The 23966-nt window shown below is 43.8% G+C and overlaps 1 protein-coding gene across 2 annotated transcripts in view; it reads right to left on the bottom strand.

The window, feature by feature from the left end:
• The window catches only part of ABCB11 (ATP binding cassette subfamily B member 11), a 57174-nt gene that overhangs the window by 23196 nt on the left and 10012 nt on the right, over window positions 1–23966 (bottom strand). Inside the window, exons 8-19 of one of the 2 annotated variants that reach the window (XM_044418383.1) lie at window positions 20930–21063; window positions 18466–18637; window positions 15761–15885; window positions 14306–14480; window positions 12764–12877; window positions 10325–10435; window positions 10093–10218; window positions 8003–8206; window positions 5671–5841; window positions 4134–4335; window positions 2196–2259; window positions 813–948 (exon numbers count right to left, since the gene is read on the bottom strand). In XM_044418383.1, coding sequence (XP_044274318.1) covers window positions 813–948; window positions 2196–2259; window positions 4134–4335; window positions 5671–5841; window positions 8003–8206; window positions 10093–10218; window positions 10325–10435; window positions 12764–12877; window positions 14306–14480; window positions 15761–15885; window positions 18466–18637; window positions 20930–21063 — 1734 coding nt within the window. Of the gene's footprint in view, window positions 1–812; window positions 949–2195; window positions 2260–4133; window positions 4336–5670; window positions 5842–8002; window positions 8207–10092; window positions 10219–10324; window positions 10436–12763; window positions 12878–14305; window positions 14481–15760; window positions 15886–18465; window positions 18638–20929; window positions 21064–23966 lie in introns of those variants that run through there. The other variant, XM_044418384.1, reaches the window with a different exon arrangement.

Here is a 23966-nt window from a genome sequence, read left to right as displayed (position 1 = left end):
CAGCGGCATTTCAGGTTTTCAAGAAAGGTTGAACCCTGGAGCTACATAGCATGTACGTATCTTCCCCATGACCTACGGTCTCTCCCCAGATTTGCTGATATAAAACTTATCCAAAGCAAAACTCATCTCACCAATTTCAGACCCACCCCTGCGGCTTCTATTTTCCACTTTCACTAACCAATGTGGCACAAAACCAAGATCCTTTGCATGCAGGATGATTGATATCAGGCCATTGTGTCCACTCAAGTGTTTTGTCTCATGCATTAGACTAAGAAAACTTCTCCTCCAAAAAGCTTCATATTGAATATTTATTCCACGTACATATCATCTGCATCCCTTAGCAACATGCTTGGGCACTGGGGTCGCTGTAAGATGGTCTCCTGGTGGTTCCCACAGCCTGATGCCTGGAATGGAATCCACCAGGAAAAGAACCTGCAGTATGGAGATCCCTTTCCTATGAAATTCCTGGCTTGGGAGGTCAGGCAGGCACCAATATTGTGTTGCTTTCTGCACCTCAGAAGACATCTCCGTTTCAGGAGGCCTTTCTTGTTGACCAGCCATGGTTCTAGCACGTCTTGTATTTGACATATTATTTTATTATCATATTTATTTTAGTTTTTGTTGTTCACTGCTCCAGAATCTGCTTGGATACAGAAACAGTGTAAATAAAATTCCAGTATACCAATTTATAGACTGCATAGCAGAAACTTCAAAAAAGTTTCCTGTTCATTTTGTGGGAAAGTAATTGGTCAGGACCAGAAAAAGAGGAAGAAATGATGTTTGTCTTTTCTGTAATAATGACTATGACTGACCTTTTCAATGGGTGTGCCATCTTTTTCATACTGATTTGTGCTATAGATATGCTGTGAATTAGCTCCTACAAGTGACCCTGGATGCTCAGGTAGTGCACTGGACATCTGAGATCTGGAACGCTGTCGGAGGGAAGCTCTATGGAACAGTAAAGGGAAAAGGTCTAGTCTCTGGAACATCTGTTTGAGAAGCTTGTATCATTACATGCGAAGAGGAAAGAGTCAAATGGCCACCTCTTTGCAGGGTGAGCATTTGTCTGCACTTAATTCTGTCACTGGTTTCTACTTGCTACCATTATTAATATATATACAATAACTATCATTACCTCTGTTTCTGATATCCAGACACGAGTGCCAATATTTAGGCAGCCCTAACAGGAATGTCCACTCAGAATAGGGAGTGGTATCTACAAGCTCAGTAGATCTATCACTAAACTTCAGTATTCAAAATACATGTTTCTTGTTCAGCCCACTTCCAAAGCCTTTGGTAAGAACTGTTGGGTTATACACTCAGGCACTTCAGCTATTCTAGTGACTCATACCCAAAGCAGTGCTATGATCCCCTATTCTCAGTGATAGTTTACCAGGATCAGGTCCCAGGAGGTACCTGTTGAAACTGACTGTAGCACGCTGCTCTTCTCTAGCAGAACGTGCCTGATATTTACGGCAACACTGCATGATGAGATTCCTTTTGCTCTAGTACAGGGATGGGGATTTCTAGCCCATAAACCAAATACGGCCCGCCAGGGTGCCCCGTCCAGTTCTGCCTTTTATCCTGGCAGGGACAGGTTCTTGTCTTGTTACTTACATTCTTGTAAGTGTCAAGGAAAGGGTCAGCAAGAGAATCTGAGTTTTAACAGAGCAAACGTTCAAGAATGCACACAGTCACTCTGACCCATAGATAAGAAGGAAATTAAGAAATGTGCTTGTGATGACCATGAGATGGTTTACAAAAAATGTCAATATCCTTTTTTCCCAAGCAAACAATGCATATGTTCACTGTGTTCCAGAACAAGAAAGTAAATCTCCTTTGTCACCCTAAGTAAGCAAAAGAAGCAAGTCATGTCCGTAGTAAAGCTGTTACTTTACTACGTGCACCAAAGGTGTACACAGTGTGCTACGTTTCACATTATTCTTTGTTACTACCTCTTAATCATAACAACCTCTGGCATGCAAGACAAATAAATCTTCTAATTAGTATTGCTGTGTGGCAAGAACTTACTTTGAAAGGACCTCCAGGTTTGAACCAGAGAGGGAGCTTCAGCCTCTCCTGAGACAAATTTTTTGGAGTCCCATACCATAAAAGGCTGACAGTTATGAGTAGGATTTTTCAGATACTTTTCTTTCTGCATCCTTGCTTTTAAAAGGCACAAAGATATGACTTACCTCAAGCTGTTCTGATAGCTTCCCCTGCTGAAAGATGGCACTGCCTCCAGTTCTGGTTCCAACACTGTAAAATGTAACCATAAAAGTCTGCGATTAGTGGGAAAGGAAATCCTATCTATTATTGTTTGTTAGAGCTATTTATGGTCCATAAAAGAAATCTATTGCTATGACAGAAGGCTTTGTGCAGCAGTTTACTGAACCTTATATCCAAATTTTGATTATTCTGTAGAACAAAAGTGTAACTTTAGCCTAAGTACAGTATTTGCAGAGCAGTTTTAAGGCTCCTGGGAGTGCTTGTCGGAAAGCTGTTGGGCATCGACGTGCCTCCCGGCTGTGCTCCCATGCCTGGCCCAGAGGGAGGCTGTAGCGAGTGCCTGCTGAACATGGGCTGCTCACAGGAACAAGAAGTTATGAAGAGCACTGCTTGGTGTACCTGCAACTGGGTGGCAAAGCACAGGCTCCTAGTGCAGGCTCACCCTCTCAAGATGCCGTGAGAGGAGAGCATTAGAGCAGTCCCAAGGGGTGGCTCCTGGTGGCCATTTTAAACTACAGCTAGTGGGCTGGAGATGTGCGTGGTTCCCCCATATCAAAATATCATTGCAGATGGGAATATAACTGTTTAATGGGTCATGTCAGCTCTGTATGGTACACAGAATGCTTTACATGGAGAAATGTTCAAGTGTGTGATCTTTTCATCCGCACTTGAAAATAGCACTTCCCAGCACAAACTGTGTTATATGACTGGTTCTTTTCTTTCACAGCAAAGAAAAGTCTCTACAGCTTTTCACAGGGACCAGCCATTACGAAATGCAAGAGAAATCGAAGCATTCCTGAAACGACATATGCCCTGTGTCTTCAGAATAATATCCCAGAAAGACCGCACAACCTGGTCTGGAAGCATGTATGAGAGACCTAAGCACTGTGCAGTGGTTGACGTGCCTGATGGGAATGGGAAGATTCAGATTAAAACGCCTACCTAGCTAGCCACCTCGCAGAATGAGCTCCCGGCCAGTCACTACGGCTCAAGCTGGCCTACCACAAAGAGTTCATAAGAAAACTTTGAAAGGACCATAAGAAGTGGGACGGGGAGAACTTGCCACACTGCATTTAGCTCCTTGGAAGACAAGAGAGATGTAAGGATAATGAAGACTCTATCTGCACCAACAAGTCCATTTAAATCATGAGTGTTCATACAAATGTACCACAGCAAGGCAAACTGCCTTGTTCAGTGCATGTGTGCAAAGAACTCTGTCTGAGGGATATCTATGCGTCACTAGCAGCAGAACACTATATTCAAAGTGACTTTGCCTAATGGCAAAAATGATACTGGGCAGATGGACAAATGGTTGGCTTGGAAAAGACCACCATCCTTTGTCCTTATGCACAGGCCTGGAGCCTAATTTCACTGAATCACAGAATCATAGAATAGTAGAGTTGGAAGGGGCCAGAAGGTCATCGGGTCCAGCCCCATTCTCTTGCAGGACACCAATTTACACCATCCTGCAAGCAACTGTCCAGGTGCTTTCTGAATGTCTCTAGTGAGGGAGAGTCTGCAACTCCTCCAGGTAATAGATTCCCTTGTTGTATTGCTCTGACAGTGAAGAAATTCTTCCCGGTGTCTAGTCTAAATCTGATTTCTTTTAGAATCATACAGTGGAAGAGGCCTAGCAGGACATAGGGTCCACCCACCCAGTCAGTGCAAGATTCAAGTCACCCATTCAGATTTCAATCAGGCCTGATCCAGATTAGCCTCCAAGATTAAGCAGGATCAGACACTTTGGGCTACATGGAAGCTAATAAAGTCCATTATTCCATGTCCCACACTCTTGAAAGGATAAGAAGAGAGCTTGTCCTTTCTCTTTGTGACAGCCTTTCTGGTACTTGTATAGTGCTATGTGAAACAAACCAACAAACACAAACTTAGAATGGGATGCTTACCCTGTACTGCTGTTTCAGCGTGCTCCTTGTCTCCCTGGCTTTGCAAAGTCACCAGTGTGAAGTAAACCCCTTTTCGTTCCATCAGCTCCTCATGTTTCCCTCTTTCTACCGCTCTGCCATGCTCAAAACCAATGATGACATCAGCAGTTCTGACTGTAGACAAGCGATGAGCTATGGAGATTACTGTACATCCAAGGCGAGCCTAAAGCGATGGGTGAAAAAGTGAGGAGAATGAATGAAATTCTTGGCTTTGCCCTTTCCATATAGGCTTTTTTTTCCTTTCTTGTTATTACAGGAACTGTCTTTTGACATTCTTCTCTAATTATGTCTCTGGCTTCAGTCCACAGTTCTTCTGGCTCAGGCTGAATTAAGATGAGCGACACAACCATGTTCTTCATGCGGATTTTAAATTCTTCTTGGATATTACTTGAGTTTTTTCTTGGCACTGTGTTTCTGTGGGTGATCTTTTCAGCCTGACTCAGATTTTTGAAACTAGGAGCTGATGGTCGCTGCTGCAGTCTGCTACTGGTCTTTTAGATCTTAGCACTCTTATTTTACAGTTGGTTTCACCTTGGTTTTATGTGCTGTAGTGTTTTTGCTGTGAATTTGGTTTTATCACATGCTATTAAATAAATTTAACAAATGTGCTGACTGTGTCTTTTTATGTTTTTCCTACAGCACTTGGGATATTAAGTGATTAAGAAGTTCAATGATTAATATCAAATAAACAAAAAACTGTATATTGCTTAAAATGCAGGGGGTTTGATTTTCTTTAAAAATAGTCATATTTGTTTCCAAACAAAGGTTTAAATAGCAGCATGGGTACTTCGCCTCTCATGCACTGTCCACTAATTCTCAAATTTGTAGCACTGGTACAGCAACATACAGCCCTCAGTGGCTATTTGGTCCCCAAAAGTGCCATCTGAGTAGAGCAGCACTCGTTTAGTCTTGCTCAGGGTCAGTTCGATGCATATATATTTAGACAGACAAAAGGGACTGCAACACCCAGGATGGCCGACTGGGGCATGTTGGGAGTTACAGGAATTGTTTCCTGTTTAAACATACATAAGATCACATCGTAAAGGTTTTGTCATTTGTCACCCTAAAGCAGCTACATTAATGGTAGGAGGGCAGCTGCTTTCTCCATAACGGCACTTCTCCTTCACTACCTATTTTTTCTCTCCATCTAACAGGGCACTATATGCAGAGGGTCTTTGGGATCCCAATTCCCTGGAGTAGTTCACACAACTTCCTCCCCATTAACTGCACCCCTGCTAAAATAATAGCTATGCGGAAAATGCATGCATGCTTGATGGATAATGGTGGATATGAGCTTCCAAGCAGTAGAATTGCATCCAATCCACTGGTTTCTTTATGGAACTCCAAAGAATTCCAATGTGCAAGTAGTACCCCTTTACTCATCCTATGGATAAAAGCGAAAGGTTTCCCCATGAAATTAAACAGGATTTCAGCCCTGGGGGGTGGGAACTTTTGTGCCTCCAATTCTTTACTGAAGGAGCACTACAACGCAGCAAACCTTGTGAAGTGCCTCTTGCACTACAGCTTCACTTTCATTGTCCAGTGCTGATGTAGCCATGTCCAGTAGCAGGATTTTGGGGTTTCGAACTAAGGCTCGGGCAATAGCGATTCGTTGTTTCTGGCCTCCACTCAGTTGGCCACCACCTTCTCCAACAAGGGTGTCAAATTGCTGAAATAGCAGGAAATAAGGAGAGATGCACCACATGCTGTGTAGGAGATGACACAAAGTAGCCGGCACTTTCTATCCCTCCAGTAATGATATGAAGAGGAAACTCACATTTCCCCCAGTGGAAAGGCACACCTGCCCCCGCAGTAACTTTCACATGTCCCGGTTTGGGGAAATAAGCAAGCATCTCATCTGTTTTGCATGACAGGAGTAGCATGGAAAGAGAAGCATGAGAAGAGTTGTTTGCAGATTCTGTTGCCACTTTCTTACAGTGCACAAAAGACGGACCCTAAGAGATGAGTTGTGTGCATGTATTTATAATACATGCGAACATGCACAAGCAATTTAAATGGTGCTGTTAATTTTTAAGGAGACAAGTTTTCAAAGATTATTTTGCTTTCCTGCTGCAATTCTTGAAATGCATGAGGAACCATAAACTTTGGTGCAGCTGTTTTTTGCCTTTAATGACAGGTTTTAACATCTACAGGGGCTTTTTGAGGAGACTCTTGAGGCCTGGGACATCAGCAGCAATGTATCTTTTACTACCTCCTACCTCAAGCTACTTCAAACAGGGGCCTATTTCAAGCACAAGGGATGGAGCGCAGCCCCTTAACCATCCCATGCAGTCAGCTCTTGAGAAGGAAATGATCTGAAAAGTGCCAGGCCATGCATAGATGGCATACCTCTGGACGGCAACCAATAAGCTGTGATCTCAAAACCTGCTGTCTCCATCGCCTATCCAGGAGCCACAAGTAAAGCTCCCCAGATACTAACGAGTATAGAAAATGGCCAGGTGTTTCTGCTGCTCAGTATGGATCTTTCTGGTCTGCTTCAAATTAATAGGGAGGGACTTTCCTTTGGGGATTGTGAAGGAGTTTTAGAACATTTGATCAGCAGGAGTTTGTCAGAACAGTTTCCACACTGGTGCTTGGTCTATAAGAACTTGCTTTTACCAGGAGAAGAGCAGAGAGGTGCAGCCACCAATTTAAAGTGGGCCAAAATAGATTTCCTCCCAAGAACACAAAATCTACAGATCATCAAGTGGCTTGATGAAGGCAATTAACAGGAGATGATTTGGTCTGGCGTTCTGTTACAGGCATGGCATAGCTGTGCTTTGTTTACCGTACTACTTGGATTCTTGGACACTGTGACCTGGTTTGCACAGGTTGTCCCCCACCAAGGCAGCCGCTCCCACCAGCCAGGGTGTGTGGTGTCCATCTAGTCCAGCATTCTCCTCATGCAGTGGCCAACCAGCTGAACACGGGAAACCCACAAGCAGAACTCGAGTGCAACAGCACCTCCTGGCCATGTTTGCCAGCGATTTGCACTGCCTGACTGGGACTGCAGTGCTGAGGAATCCATCAGACACCTTGGCAGGCCACAAGACAGGGCTGGGGAGCAGTGTTAGACCTTCTGGATAGCAAGTGGGGTTGAGCAAGCCTGCCCGTTTTCCTTTCTGCCTTATTAGAATGTTTTAACTCTCAAGGTCATTCTCTCTTGAATGTGAACTTCGCCAATTTTGGCAAACTATTATTTTTTTTTAAAAGAACAGAAACTTAATTCTCACTCATCTTCACCAGCAGAATCCAACAGGTTATTCCCAGCACTTAGACTGTTTGTACCTGTCTGCCATATAGCTCTTAACAATGAAGCAGCACTTAAATGGGACTGCCAATCATTACTGGTATTAATATTTTTATTATACATCTATGAACCACCTTTTTCTCTCTTGCAAGGAACCCAGGGTGGCTTACAAGGGTCTTCTCCTCTCCATGTTATCCTGTGAGGCAGGCCAGGCTGAGAATCAGCCCAAATCACTCAGTGAGCTTCAAGGTTGAGTGGAATTATCAGGCATTCACACGAATGAATGCGCATGGATTCATACCCTGCCTTTTAAAAGTAAAGTACTGAAAGCACTGGATGGCTCAGTCTGTCAATTTAGGTGTTTCCCATTTTTTAAATCCCAAATGGGATTTTTAAAATTAATTTAATTATTTTTAATTAATTAAATTAATTTTTTAATCGTGCCCCAAATCAGGATAACATTTTGAATTTTGGCAAATCCTTATCAAAATTAAATTGATCCCTCATCTCAAGCTGTGTAGACCTGGTGAAGCCATACCCATTCTTCCAAGCTTTAAATCTTACAGACTGAAGTTCTTACCAGAGGCAGATCCATGATAAAGTTGTAGGCGTTGGCATCTTTGGCTGCCTTAATGATGTCTTCCAAGGTTGCATCTTCCCGACCATAGCGGATGTTCTCTGTAATGGTGGTAGCAAACAGAACTGGCTCCTGTTCAACGATGCCAATCAAAGATCGCAGCCACTGGATATTAAGTGAGCGGATGTCGTGTCCATCTAAAGTAATCTACACAACAACATTAGTTTGTTGGAAGACACTCACAACGCTTTCTTTAGTTACATTTCATGTTCAGTGCATCCAGCTGTGTGCATAATGTCTACAGACAATGGCCTAATTCACAAACAATGCTAAATGATGGCTTGTTGTCCTACCCAGGGTTTGTCTGGCAGATGATCAAACAAGCCATTAGTCGATTTATTTGTTCAGCTGTCCCCCCCCCCCCCCCTTTTGTCTTTGCAGCACTTGAATACTGGCATGTAGAGCAGTTGCTGTTCCATGTTTTTTGTTTTTACTGCTTTTGTCTGCCATGTCTGTAGCCTGGCAACATAAGAACAACCTTCAGTTCTGGGATTGTGGGGAACAACAACTCATAGTTTGGACAACCTACAGTACAAAAACCAATCACAAAAATGGGTTCTCTTTTTGGATTGTTCCATGGTTAAATTAAGACAAAAGTTTGTTATCATGGCCATGTTCAAACATCATGAAACCCAGGTATCGGCAACCTATACCATGGGTTATAGCATTCTGTATCAACCTGACAGTTATTCAGACTCACAGAAGAGGCTTGTGTTAGTTCAGTGGAATTTTTCACTATTTTCTTTGATCCCTCACCCCAACACATATTGTAAATTACTTCTAAAAGTTCCCTCCATTTCAAAAGTAGTCTGCCTTTGGCGCTGCCCTTTGAGAAAAATGAGTCGACAATAATGCTTCCTCAGATTAATAGAACTAGTTTCAGAGTTCTTTAGATTCTGAGTGGTATATTTATATATATATAAACCCAGACTTCCCCATAGAAAGCCTCTACACAGTCTTGAATGAACAGTATTTCATCTCCTATCCAAAACCTAAATGCAAAATATAAAGATCAGTCCCACTGAAATCAGTTGACAGCCTTCTAAGAAAGTGTGCTTACGATTGTTAGGAGATTAAGGTAGTGCCTTACAGATCCAAAGGGTGAGGAGTTACTTTTTCCTAGATATTTTAGTCCAAGTTCAGACTGTGTAATTTTCCATAAGAATTTCATTCACCCATAGAAATCAAATATTAGAATTTAGAGCATCAGAAATGACAAGTATTTCAAAATATATTTATGGTTTGGATCTGCCTCTCCCAAAAGGAAGGGCTCACTCATGGAAAGTCCCTCCACCCAGTTTTTGGGGACCCCTTTGCTCTCATACCACAGCTCACACCATTCAACAGTGGCTCCCAATGTGTAGCATTTTAATGAGGCTAAAAGCAAAGGGAGGCAGCAGAGATTTCTGCATCCATCAGTTGATCCAGTAGAAACCTGGATCCAACCCTCAGAGTGTAAATCTCGTCCAATTCAGTGGTTCCTTCAATTCCTTATTCTGGTTGCAAAGCTATTCCCTTCATACAACAGTGAAAGAGAGAAAGATGGACCATGCACTTTTGATAATGCTAGTGATGTGTATCAACTTCCTAAGGCACATTTCTGCATGTTGGAGTGTATCAGCCTAGAATTCAAAGACATTTTCTATCTTCAATTGGCTGCATGCACATCCCTCAAATCCAAGCCATGACTTGCAATGGGATATCTTATAAATATTTAAGCCAAGTCACGTCTACTTGATACATATACCCATGGACCCATGGAGCATATTTTTTAATGTTTCAATTCTGTTACTTATTTTAACTCTGAACTGTTCACTGCTCCAGAATCAACTCCAATGTGGAGCAGTATGCACATGTAAATAAATAAATACATAAATAAATAAGACAAATAAGAGACAGCTTAATGGCAAATGGGCTGTTTATCTTCTGCGAAGCACAGCTACACCCACTGCAGAACAAGATTATGGTTTGGGATTCTTCAGATTAAAATCAAGTGGCAACTCCCCTATGAACAAATTAAGCAGTGTTCTCACCATGCCTTCCTTAGGGTCATAGAATCGCTGAATAAGCTGCACTGTAGTACTCTTCCCAGCTCCACTAGGGCCTACGAGAGCCGTCGTTTCTCCTGACTTGATAATCATGTTGAGTTTGTCTAAAGTCTAGAAATTAGGAAGAAGACGCCATTTTTGGAAAGCATCTGCCTTGGTGCTTGCAACCACAAACAGAGGCAGGTGCAATGCTCCAGCAGCAGGGAAGTGCACTTACCTTGACGTCAGGTCTGGATGGGTAGTAGAATGTTACATTATGGAATTCAATTTCACCCCGGACTTTATCCAGTTTGTAGCCATCCTCTGACATGCAATCAATGGTAGGTTTCTGGGGTAGAGCCAATGAGTTACATTACTTGTTTTAGCTTTCTGAAGAAAAGTCTTTTTTAATTGCACTCATTGTACAGCACATGCAATCCCCCAGACCCTCCCCTATAGGAAAGCCTCTTTCTCCTTCACCATGCCCAGTGTTAGGCAGGTGGGGAACCTCGAGAAGGGCCCACAGCCCTGTAGGGCCCTTGACTTGCTCCTTCTCATCAACATTATTATGACTACAAACCAGCTTGTTCACCTGCCTTTCTGCTCTGGCCCAGACAAGAAGGAGATGGTGAGAAGAAGGAGCAATAGGTGCTTTTCCTGCTTGCTCACTGGCTCTCCATTTGACAAGCAAGCAAGCAAGCAAGCAGGAGCAATAAGAAAAGGAGAAGGAGCAAGAGCAGCCACTGGCAAAAGTGAAAAGGTAGACTTACAGTGGGAAGAAACCCATTTAGGGCAATTTGCCAAAGAACTATTAAATATGTAGAGCCTGAATTCCATCTGCCCCTTGCACCACTTAGGCTTGCCCCCCAAAATGGTGGTGCGATGCCCCATCTCCTTCTTCTTTCTGATCCCTCATCAAATCCACCTGGTACTGAGGAAATAAAGAGCCATCACATCCAGCAGCTGAAGAGCAGACTGAGCAGGTCACAGCTTTCCAGTACAGTAGTACCTCGGTTCACGAACTTAATTCATTCCACGACTCTGGTCACGAACCGAACTGGTCACAAACCGAGTCAAATTTCCCCATAAGGTTCAATGTAAATAAGGTTAATCCGTTCTGAACCATAACTTTATAAAGGACAGCATATAAAAGTTTTAAATAACTAAATATGTATTTTTTTTAAACCACAAAAATATGAGCCTCGTCCCCGGGCTGCGAGCCAAGCCGGGCCGCCTTGCTGAGCCTGGGGATAGATGGGCCAACGTGGAGCGGGAGTGGGGCCATGGCTCCCGTACCTCCGCTGTGGCCTTTTCAGGGCAAGCAGCCGCCATACTTCTTCCCCCCGTGGCAGGGAGAGGTGGGAGGCACCCCGCTCAGCCACCCATGGCCCTGTCCCTCGTCTCCCCTCACCTCGGCCCACAGAAAGCAGCCTCTACCTCCCTCCTTGCAGCCCTCTCCCAGCCAGGGGAGCCATCCCGCGCCTGCCTCTCCAGCCTCTGGCTTCTGCTCCCGCTCCTGGAGCTGGGCAAGTGCCTGCAAGGAGACCTTCCTCCGGCTCGGAAGTGGGGTGGCGGCGAGGAGCTGGGAAGGCCTCAACTGAGGCTCCCCCTTGTGTTGTGCTCTCCCTTTTGGCAGGTGGCGCACTGTCATCTTGAGCTTCTGCTGCAGCCCGAATTGTTTGCGAACAGAAGTGTTCTTGAACCAAGGTATTACTGTATATTTAAGATGTATGCTATTCCCATTTAAATCAGCATAATTCTGTTTAAATTTGGATTGACATATGTAACAGCATATGCACATTTATAGAAACCAACAACCTCTTTGCCTTACTTTTTGGTGATTTGTAAGTGGCCATCCTAAACTGCCCAGTCTTCACACCTTCCTTTAATCAGGACTAAGTGTATGTTCCTGAAATAACCACATACTGGAGAGCCAGTTTGGCGTGGTGGTTAGGAGCCCAGGACTGGGTCTCAGGCAATCCGGGTTCTACTCCCCGCTCAGCCCTGGAGCCAGCTGGGTGACACTGGATCAATCACAGACTCTCAGTCCAGCCTACCCCACAGGGTTGTTGTTGTGAGGATAAGACTGAGAGCAGGAGGAGGAGAATTATGGAAACCATCTTGAGTACCATGCAAGGAAAAAGGTGGAATTATAAATAATAATATTCTTCCCCACTTTTGCACCATGCTAAGATGTAAAACAGTAGAGCACTTCAGTCTTCCGCAGAGGTCATTGGTTAGAGTTGCTGGAGATGCCAGCCTTTCTATTACCTGAAGCTTTGGGAACCCTGCACATGCTCGTTTCCTTATCTGAGCCTTTGGCTTTACCACCCATCTTATGATCGAGTGCAGCTGCGATGGTGGATCACCTCACTGCCTTCCAGTAGCAATTCCTGAAGATCAGGCTGCTTATAGAGTGGGGACCTAATTGATAAATACCAGGACTTGGTGATGCTTTGAATATTCACAAGGAAACCATTCAGAAGCGTCATTTGGATGAATGTACTCTTTGGAAATGCGCTGGCATGGTGGTGTTTTGCTTTAATTTGCAAGCATTTTTCTCTTTAATCACCATAATAAGTCTCCTTTGCACTGTTGACAGAAGCCTATGCTACTTTTCCTCATATATTTCTTCCCATTAAGCAGGATAGCAGCATGGATGCATGTCGTTACTCACTTTATCTATAGTTTCAAAAATATTTGTTGCAGCCCCTCGGCCTGTTGCAAATGCTTCCAAACAAGGGGAAGCTTGGCCAAGATTTAAGGCACCTACTAGAACGCCGAAGAAAACCTGAAAGGCACAAAGGGAAAAGCAATTATGTTTCTTACATTTATCATTTCTAAAAACTGCTTTGGCATGGAAACTAAATTATAATTAAAAGTGGTGGAAGCCATAAGAATATTTCTGCAGGGCAGACAAATGCTTTGATTCTCTGAAAAACACTAAAGAGGGTACAAAGCCATGATTTCCATATCTGAAGACAACAATGCACTTAATAGTGGAGTGGGTGTTTTTTTATTTTAGAGAGCAACCCTGCTGCTCCACAAACCAAAGGATGGCTCAGAAAACGGCTTCAAAGGTTGGAGAGAGTGCTGAACCCTCGGAAGGGAGATGGGTGGAGATCTGAAGATCTGCCAGGTCTTGACTTTGGCCCTCCCCTTCTTCCCCTAAGGCTTCAAAATGCCAGCCAGTCTCTTTGCAATGCAGATCTTTATTGGCACCTCACAGTCACAAGACAAAACAACTCTAAAAGCCCTCTAGTAAGCGACTATAAGGCTCTTATATAAAAGAGTGTTGAACCCAAACTGGGAGCTTCTCCCCAAAATCCTTCCCTTTCAGTAATTCTGTGGCTCCACTCTCAGGGTGGTGAAGGCCCAGCTGGCGAGAACTACACAAGCCCTCTCTCTAACTGGGTAGTTTGTCTCTCCTGCTGCCTGCCATGGGACCAGGGACCGGGCAGGCAATGGCTCTCCCTCCTCCCCTTCTTGGACCCGAGCACCTCTTCCAAAACATCTCTGCTTTCCTGATTGGCCAAGGAACCTGTGGAAGTTCCATTTCAGTGAAGACTAAGCTTACTCAGTAGCCACAGAATGGGGGCTGCGGGAAGTGGAGTGGGGGGAGGGAGGAAAAACGTGGCAATGAGGGTGGAATGAAGTGTCCTGGAGAAGGGCACGGCTCTCTAGCTGCAAGCCTGAGCAGGTCCATTCCACACTGCACTATCTAGCTTCAAGTCCCAGTTCTTTATGCTGCAAAAACATTGACAGCTGCCTTCCAAGCAAGAGTTGATTTTAAAGGGTTTTTTTCCCCTTTTCTCCTTTATCATGCAACCCCTTAAAGCCTCTTATGCTAAACTCCATCCCAGTGCAGGAAGTCCTGCAACTCTTGGGGCAGCTTTTGGGAGCACAGCATGCTATGGGAGGGTGGGAAGCCCTTTTTCCGTGGGCAGATATTCCATTCAGTTTTTGGTTTCACACGAGTAGCTATAGCAATGTACTCAACATGGGCCCAAGAGCCAGCACCACCACCACCTTCAAGGGAGAGATTTCTTTCTCTAATATGCATGCAAGGATGAATTTCATGGTTTATAAATAGTGACTGTAGGTCAGAACTATGAGTTGGCCAGAAGCAAAAGTGCTCCAGAGAGTTCCACTCAGGCCTCTTTCTAAATGCCTTTTCATGCTCAAAGGCAAATGGGGGGAAGCCATAAAAATCAGTTACCTGTAGAAGCGTACCAGGAGAATACTCCTCCTCCTCAAGGACAAGTTTTGAGCCATACCAGAAGGCTAGCGCATAGCACAGGAAAATGGTGAGCCAGATAAAGCCAGTGAAAAATCCCATTATCATTCCTTTTCTAATTCCCTGGGCTTGGGCATACACTAGATTTTTGTCATATCTGTGAAAAGAATAAAAAGGAATACTCAAAAGGTGCACTTGAGAAAAAAGTAAAATGAAGATGAATAACATTAAGGACAGGTAGTTCCCAAATTACGAATGTCTGAGTTACAAACAACTCAAAACCAACTGACATAAACCCTATTAATTTAAAAATGCAGAAAATTGTCATCACCATAGAGAGAGGGGGGAAGCAAAAGGGAATTTCAGTTTTCTCAGGAACAGAACTCATTCCTAACCTGGGAGCTGCTTGTACAGTTATGAATGAGTTCTGCTCCTGAGAAAACAGAAATTCTTCTTTGCATTGAATTTATATGCAAGTTGGATCACACCTAGGTGGCCCTCCACATGCACAGGGGCCAGAGGCTCAGGACCCCCATGAAAGTGGAAAACCCACACATATCTCTACCTGCTCCCCTGCCCAAGCTCACCAGCACCTCCTCTTTGCAGCAAGAAAATATCAGACAAAAGGCAGATTTTGGAGGCCTCCCTTGCTTCCCTTTTGCTTCCGCTCTCTCTCTCGTGATTACAATTTTCCACAGTAATTTTTTAAAAAATTAATAGGCTCAAGGGCAGTTCATTCGTAAGCATGGGTTGTTCATAACTTGGACGTTTGTAACTCAGGGACTGCCTGTACAGAGTTTGGAGTCAGACTGTTGCGTGAGGTGAGGGTGTGTGCTACGGGTGCAGCCGCTGGAGCTTTTGCATGCAAAAGTTTGCAGATTCAGTCCCTGGGAAGGCTGGGAAAGACTCTGCTCTGAAACCCTCCAGAGCCATTGCCTGTCAGTGGGGAACTGCAGGTATCTACTTCTTTCAGCCGAAGCATCAGACTTAATTCTGGAGATAATGGTTATTACAACACTGGAAAGATAGACTCCTTCCTCCATTAGCACAAGGGACTGAAAAGCCTAACAATACTTTCAACATTTAAATGAGTGTTGTACAGACGCCACTTGAGAATGAGCACACAGATGAATATTTGTGTTGCCTTTGTTAGAGCACCAGTATATTTTTAATTCTTTCTCAAGAAAGTTGTATCTTCTATGGTGTGTGTGTGTATGTGTACACACACCCCTCACTGTGCCTGACCTACATCAGAAGAGAACATCTCTGTGGACCTAACCTAAATCTATGCCATGTAACAAAAGCTCATTTTCAGCTGTTGCAATTTGTTTATACTCATATTCAACACTGGAGCAAAACAAGATATACACTGCCTAGTTCTCTTTCTATAGCTTGATTGTTTAAGCCTCTGAGCCAACCTTGATAATATAAACCAACCTTTCAACCTCTTTTCTTTCTCCTCCAAAAGCAGCCACTGTTCTGATGGATGAGAGTACTTCATCAGCCACGGCTCCAGCTTTTGCGTAAGCCTTTAATTCTAGACCTGTCATCTTTGCCACAGCCTAAAAGAAATCAGCCAGCAGAAGCATTATAGCAGGAAAGGGTTTCTTCCATGCATTTTACACTTAGGACCATCTCCTTGGATATTATTCAATGGTGGTGCAACATTAGCACTGAGGGTATTTCTGTGTTACATTCCTAGGGCCAACCAAGGTGGTTTAGAAAAAAATGAAAACAAAAAAAGCAAAATAGTAAGCAGAATATAGCAACACACTGAAAACCATAACAATGGCTTTAGATGCTGAGTTAAAAAGATGTATCTTGAACTCTTCCTAAACACAGAGGAAGTGGGGACCCCTTGCAAGTCCACAGGAAGCACCTTCCAGAGTCTGGGAGGAACAGATGAGCAAGGCCCTTCCCACACACCTGCATCTCTTCTAGCAAAGGGACCTTCGAAAGGGCCTCTCTTACTCATCCTAGCTGAGCTCATACTAAGACAGTCTCAGATAGCCAAGCCCTCAGCTTTTAGGTCTTTAAAGATTAACACAAGCACCTTAAACTGAGCCAGGAAAACAGCTGACAACCATCACAATCTTTCAGTATTGGAGTGGTATGTTCACAGTACATGTAGCAGTCAGCAACCAAGCCTAGCTGCTTGGTTTTCAACCAGCTGAAGCTTCTGCACCCTGTTGAAGGGTAGCCTCACAGAGATCATATTGCAACAGCCTAACTGTGATGTAACCAAGGCGTGGATAACAGGTACCACCCGATCAGACTGAACCCAGAACATTCACAACTGGTGGACTGTGCATAGTGCAAAGGCACACAAGAGATACTTGTGGGAATGTCACTGTGCTAGCATAGATCAACATCATTAGTGCGAGTGTTGCACCACAATTAAATAGTTAGTCTTTTCTGTTCAGCATGGAATGAATGTATATATTTATAAAGGCATATTGATTCAGTACATTCATTGTTTTGCTCATTTTACCCACTCGAAATCTTACGTAATGAACTGCCAGATCCCATTTCAGGGTGATATATAGTAGCTAGGTATATTTTGGGCAACAATCCCTCTGTCTATCTACTTTTCTCTAGGGCCAATTGTTTATAATGTTGGAAATGTTATACAAACATAAGCAAACTACTTTTTCAATATAAGGGGTTGATCTTATGAGCAATTTAACACATAAAATAATGAGATTGTGCCTTTGAAGAACCATTTTTTCAAGGATCCTTCTAACTTAATGAAGAACTTCTATACAGACGAGGATGAAAGAGACTGTATTAAAAGGTTGCTTTCCACAGAGACAGACTGGAAAGACGACAGCCTGAAACCCTGCCAGTAAGTGACAGGGTTCATACAACCCCCCCATGCATCATGGGTTCTTACCCACAAGGGGCTATCATGTCCCGATAACCAAGATGGTTTCCCACAGGGTGGTTTCTTGTGGGGATAAAGCCACTTGGAAAACCCAAATGTTGTTCAAGGAGAAGCTGTACAGATGATGAATTGCTGTGCTGTCCAAACCCAGGCAACATGGGTTCATGAAGACAGGAAGCAGCTAGCAAGCTGTTTGGCAAGAGTGGCAAAACTCTTGGCCACTCTTGCCAAGCTTTCCATGGCAGTCAGCACTGCCAACCAACCACGAGTGTTGAAACAGCACTTGGAAAAAGCTGGTAAGGGCCTGTGGTTCTTCCACTGTGATCACAAACTGTTTTGAGCTCTCCAGGTTCCCTGCTCCATTTACCCTTCTTCCCTGCAGAGCTGTGAAAGCTGTTTGACAGTCCCCATGTGGACAGCTAGTGAGGGCCCCTTCAAAGTGCCTGTGTGGCACTTTGGAGGGGTTGTGAGTGGCTGGTAAACTTATTTTTAAAGCTGGACACATTGTATATACATGTTCGTTAAAAGTAGCCGCACTCATGAAGCCATAGACATCTAGAGTTCTATGAGAGTGAAAATGTGAAGCCTCAGATGGATCAGTGTCCTGGGGGTGCAGGCCGCTATTGGCTGCCAAAATTCTTGGAAGAAGAAAAAAATCTTGGAAGGGGAAAAAAGTGGAATATCAATATTAATTAATCAATAATAAAATACACCAGGTACCAGCCATGGACACTGACTCAGTGAGGCTCCAAATAGGCTTTCCCCTTGTTTTCTCCTGGCAACTGTTGAAAAGCAAGCTGTCAAGGGAAATCAAAGGCCTTAGCTCATGAAAAAGAGATAGTTATTTACAGCAGCTTCACAGCAAAATCCTCTTTGTTTGATTTTTACCCTGACAGTGGCTGCTCAATAATAATGTGGGTTTCTATGTATGTGTGGATATATTTCCCACACCCTTAAGGTTGCATCCAGTTCTGTCCACCCACAGTGAAACAGCGCCTGTCAGCCATATAAATTCCTGCGCATCCCCCCAAATTTGCTCTGGGAGGCTGGGGTGCCTGGGTGAGAAGGGCAAGGGGATGTACAGGCAGAAATCCACTGGATGTTGCTCTAAAGGCCAGCGACAAACATCCAGCTGGTTTTACCAAGGCTCTTGACTTATCTGTTTGGTTTTGGAACTACAGAGAGCACCGTGGAAAAGCAATGAATAGACGTGAAACAGGTATCTATATATTTTTAAAAGTAGTAAATAGTTCCTCACCAGGCCCATTATGGCAGCTCCAATCCCAATTAGTGGACTGACGGCAATAATAACCAAGCTCAGTTTCCAGCCTCTGACAAATCCTAACAGGAATCCACAAACAAAGGTGGTGAAGCGCTGGATAAAGATTGATGCTTGATCAGCAATAGCATCATTTATTTTATTAATGTCACTGTGGAGAACAAGAAAAGTTGAAGCAGCAAGTAGCTTTTGCCTTCATTACTCCTCCAGATGTTCATTCAATTGGTCGTTCCTTCCTACATCAGAGAAATCTTGGGATGACATCGTGCCTCATTCTGGAATCATCTGCACATTCTCTAAACTAGCTCGTTCCCCTTGTGGATGATGGAGGATACAGTCCATCCCCAGCACTGGAGAAAACTTCACCTACCAGCCCGGTCAGTTGCTGTGCATGGACCAGGAGTGGGCGCCATCTTGCTCTTTGCTGCTGGCAGCACAACAGCTTCAGCCACCATGAAAGTTCTCCCTCCAAAATTCAACCTGCATTGCTCCTCTTGCCCCTGCTCTGCATCTCCTTAATTTATTTATTCTTTATTGTCATTAAAGGTATAAACCATGTCTATAGCCCTCCATGGGCTCTCTGGGCAGTGAATAGTTCCACTATAAAGCCAACCATAAAACAAATAAACCCCATAAAATAATATGATATAGACATCTACATAGATTCAACTAAAGATTGAACAGGCATAGTTGCATAAAATCATCAATTAAAATTCACAAATATACTGTATATAACAGTGGAGCCAAAATACTAGTAATGAAGGCACCAGACAGATTTCTTTGGGGAGCCTATATTAGGCACAGGGCACAACCACTGAAAAGGCCCTCCTTTTGTTTGCCATCCCCCTGACCAATTTGAGGGATGGATGTTTAAGAAGGACCTCTTACCCAGATCCTAGTGAATGGGTACCTATGGGAGCAGGCGGTCCTTCGGCTATCCTGGTCCCAAGCCATTGAGGGATTTATATGTTCAATACAAGCAAACACTTTAAATTGGACCTGGACCTCAACTGGTAGCCAATGCACATGGTATAAAACTGGCGTAATAATATAGCCGATCATATCATATTTCAGCCATGCTCCTTGCCCAGGAGAAAAGGAGGGAGAAGCTTTTGTATGGTGGTTAGTGACAGGAAGGCATGCTCTCAGCAAACACTTTCAGCCTGTGAAAATGGCTGGCCAGGTGGCAGAGCAACCTCAGGCACTTCTGCTCGTCTAGAAGGATATGGAAGTGACACCTCTGCCTCATGCTGCACGTGATTCCACCACCCAGTCCCGCCAAGTGCATGCCCGCTTCTGCCCAGCCTCTCTTGCATGTTTATGTGCTTGCCGTGCAGGGCTGCTCCAAGACATGCTTATTATTTATCGATTTATTTATTGTATTTATATCTCACCTTTTTCCTTTCAAGGAACTCAAAGCAGCTTACCTAATGCTCCTCCTATCTCAAGCTTATCCTCACAACAACAACAACCTTGTGAGGTAGGTTGGGCTGAGCAGCTGTGGCTGGCCCAAAGTGAGCTCCATGGCTGAGTGGGGACTACAACCCGATTTGTCTGAGTCCCAGCCCCACACTTTTAACCACCCCACCACACTAGGACTGCCTGAGCAGCAGCAGCAGCAGCAGCAGCTACAGCTGCTTCCCACCCACCCAAGTACTCACTCCTTCGTGACACCCAAAATTTGCTGCTTAAGGTGTCTGCTTCACTCCACTGAGGAGTAGGCAACTTTGGAGGGTGTGACAGCTATTTTGGTCCCTCTGCCCTCCCAGGATGCATCCTGTGGGTGCCAGAGGGGAAGAAACTATTGGTTTTTGGGAAACCATTGCGAAAGCCTAAAATATCGCTTGTTTTCAAGTGAGATTGGTTCATGTTGGTTTCTGCAGAAATAGCGAACTGCCATGGAAGGCTGAAACGGACCAATCTCACTTGAAAACAAGCAAAATTTGGATGCTTTAGATATCCTTAACTTACTCAACAGTGAGCTGCCCATCTTTTTGCCTGCACTGCAAATTTTGTAAAGGTCATGTGTTGGCCACTGCTGTTCCACCTAACGGTGCACCAGGCCCGCTACTGTGGTCTTCTTGACATCATGCAAACACACATGATGGAGGACAATCCCCGGGGGCAGGAAGCTGAAAGTGCCACTTACTTGTTTGTCATCTGTTGTTCTCAGAATCAGCCTTTGCCTACTGAATTGCCTCCTGCAGGCCTGTGGCTGTTACATGCTGTCCTTTCATCCCTGACTTGTGGTGACCCTATGGATGAGTGGCCTCCAAAGTGGCCTTGAGAGACCTTCCAGGGGCAAATGTTTGAGCAGCCCAGTGGACTTTCTAGAGCCAAACCAGTTCGGCAAGCATAGCCTTGCACAGCCTGCTCACTGGGCTGCAGAGTCTTAAAAATACGCCAGCATGCGGTGGCATCAATGCAGATGCAGATTACTCACTCAGAAATGCGTGTATTGAGCTCCCCCACTGAGGTGCAGTCAAACCAGCCAATTTCCATCCTCATTATTTTCCTGAAATAGGTTTTCCTGATTCGCTGTGTCTGACGAGCAGCTGCTATTACCCATAAGCAAATCTGGAAAGAATGGGGTGGTGGAAGTCATAATGTAAACAAGAAGAACTTGCCATCCACAGCTAAGCATCATAGAAACATTGACTGCTGGCAGTAGAATTTGCACTGATTTTATGCCTTCTGCAACAGTAAGAATGTAACGAGCCATATGGGGTCAGAACAAAGGCCCACCTCATCCAGCATTCTGTTGCCACAGCAACCAGCCAGATGCCCCAGTGGGAAGGCCACAAGCAGGACACGGTGGCAATTGCCCCCTCCTGCTCTTGTTCCTCAGTGACTAACATTCAGAGGACTATCGTGACTCTGATTCTGGAGGTAGCCATCATAACCAGCAGCCCTCAGCTCTGTGCTTCCACAACTTGTCTAACTGCCTTTTTAAGCCATCCAAGTTGGTGGCCATCACTACATCACTGAAGATTCTATTAACTGATTTTTAAATTGGTTTAAGTATCTTCTTTGGTTATATCACCTGGACAGGAGCAGATACATCCAGACTATTACAAACATAAGAACAGCCCTGCTGGATCCAGACCAGTGGCCCGTCTGTTCCAGTATTTTGTTTACCTGTGGCAAGCCAGCTATCCACAAGATCCCACAAGCAAGGCACAAGGGCCACAGCACCCTCCTCTCCAAGTTCTGCAGCAAGTGGAGCGCATATGCATAGTTGCCTCTGCTACTGTAGGTGACATACAGCTGTCAAACTAGCTGTCTCTTCCATGAATGTGTGCAATCCCCTTTAAAGCCATCCAAAGGGATGGGCATCACCTTGTGGATAGCTTCATAGGTCCTAGTATGTGGTGATGGCATATACAATTTATAAGTAAATAAATAGTATTATGTGAGATGGGGAAAATTGTCTCCTCCACACTGCACACCATACATAATTATATACATCTCTATCATATATTTCCTTACTCAGCTTTTTCTAAGCTAAACAATCTCAGCTATTGCAACATTTCCTCACATTGGAATTGCTCCAAACCCTTGATCATTTTAGTTGCCCTTTTCTGCACTTTTCCCAACTGTACAATATTCTTTTTTGGGGTCTGGTTAGGGATACCAGAACTGTACACAGTATTCTGAGTGCAGTTTGTGTAAGGCTAGTATACCTTTAGCAGTTTTATTTTCAGTGCCTTTCCTAACAGTGTCTAATAAGGAGTTTGCTTTTTTCCCAGCAGTGATGACCTGGTCAACATTTTAAGAGCCCTTTCTCAGTCAGTCACCACTAGCTGAGTTACCATCAGCTTATATTTGAAGTTGGGACATCTTGTCCCAACGTGTATTACTTTATACTTACTTACACTGAACCACACTTACTATTTTGAGACCCTTTCTCCCAGTTTGAAGAGATTCCTTTGGAACTCCTCACAATCCCTGTTGTTTTTAGCCTCCCTAAATAGGCCAGTGTCAGCCGCCACTGCTCACTCCTAGTTCCAGATAATTTATGAGTGAGTTGAAAAGCATTGGTCACAGTATAGATCCTTGAGGACCCCACTGTTTATAGCCTTCATTGGGAGAAATTGCCTTTTTTTACTCTTCACTTTCTGTTCTTTAACTAATCACTAATCGTTAAGAGGACCTCCCCTCCTATTCCATGACCGCTAAGTTTGCTTAGGAGCCTTTGGTGAAGGACTCTGTCAAATATTCTTGGAAGTCCTAGTAAACAATGTCAACTGGATTACTCCTGTCCACGTGTTTATTGACACTCTCAGAGGATTCAGAAAGGTTAGTGAGACAGGATTTACCTTTGCAGAGGCCAGGTTGATACTTTTGTAGCAAGGCTTGTCTTCTATATCTTTACTATCTTTAATAATGCTCTTAACTCATTTACCAACAACAGACATTAAACTAACCTGCTTGGAATTTCCTTACCTGGCTGCATCCAACCCCCTTTTAAAAAATGATGTTACACTGGCTATTCTCCAGTCCTCTGTTACAGAGGCTCATCTTAGGGATGTGTTACATATTTTTGTAAAAAGGTCCGCAATTTCATGTTTAAGGCATGAAAGAACTCTAGGATGGATACTATGGTCCTGGTGATTTATTAACTTTATATGTCAATAAGGGTGAGAACATCATGTTCTATCAGCTCTATTTGTCTTAGTTCCTCAAATTCTTTTCTGGAATACATAAGTTCAGGAACAGGCATCTTTCCTGAATCCTCAGCTATGAAAACAGATGAAAAGCATTCATTCAGTTTTTCTACAATCTCCCTATCCTCCTTTAGTACTCCATTAACACTGTTACCATACAATGATCCAACTTTTTTCTAGCTGTTTTTTTGGTTTGGATATATGCAAAGATTTCTTTACCATTGGCCTTATTACCTGCTTATTATCATCTTTATTCAAGCTTGTGATTCTATCTGTTTTCCTCATGTAGGCAAAACTTCTGTTTTCTAAAGAATGTCTTATTTTCTTGATGACCTTCCTTGATACCACTGCTTAACCAAAGCAGCGATCTCTTGAACTTCACGCTAACTTTCCTAACTTGTGGTATGCATGCAAGTTATCTCCAAGCATTTTGATGGGATTTAAGCCTGTTGACTCCTCTTTCAACTTCCTTGTTACCACTTCCTACATTTTAGAGAAGGTTCCTCTTTTGAAATCAAACGTGACTAAACTGCACCCCTTTGCAATCTTCCACTTAAACATATATTAAGTCTGATCACACCATGGCCACTGCTTCCAACTGGTTCAACAGGATTTAGCTTTTGTACTAGTTCCTCGGTAACTCTACCCAGGATTAAATCCAGGATTGCTTACCCTCAGATTGGTTCCATGACCAACTGCTCGAGGGCACAGTCATTTAGGGCATCAAGAAATTTAACCTCTTTGTTAGAACTAGGACATATATTCATTCGGTCACCCTTATTACAATTTATTACACCCTTATTAAAATTACAA

This window comes from Varanus komodoensis, unplaced genomic scaffold, assembly GCF_004798865.1.
Source record: "Varanus komodoensis strain SLA01 unplaced genomic scaffold, ASM479886v1 scaffold9, whole genome shotgun sequence".
Lineage (NCBI taxonomy): Eukaryota > Metazoa > Chordata > Lepidosauria > Squamata > Varanidae > Varanus > Varanus komodoensis.
This window is presented reverse-complemented; position numbering and strand designations above follow the sequence as displayed.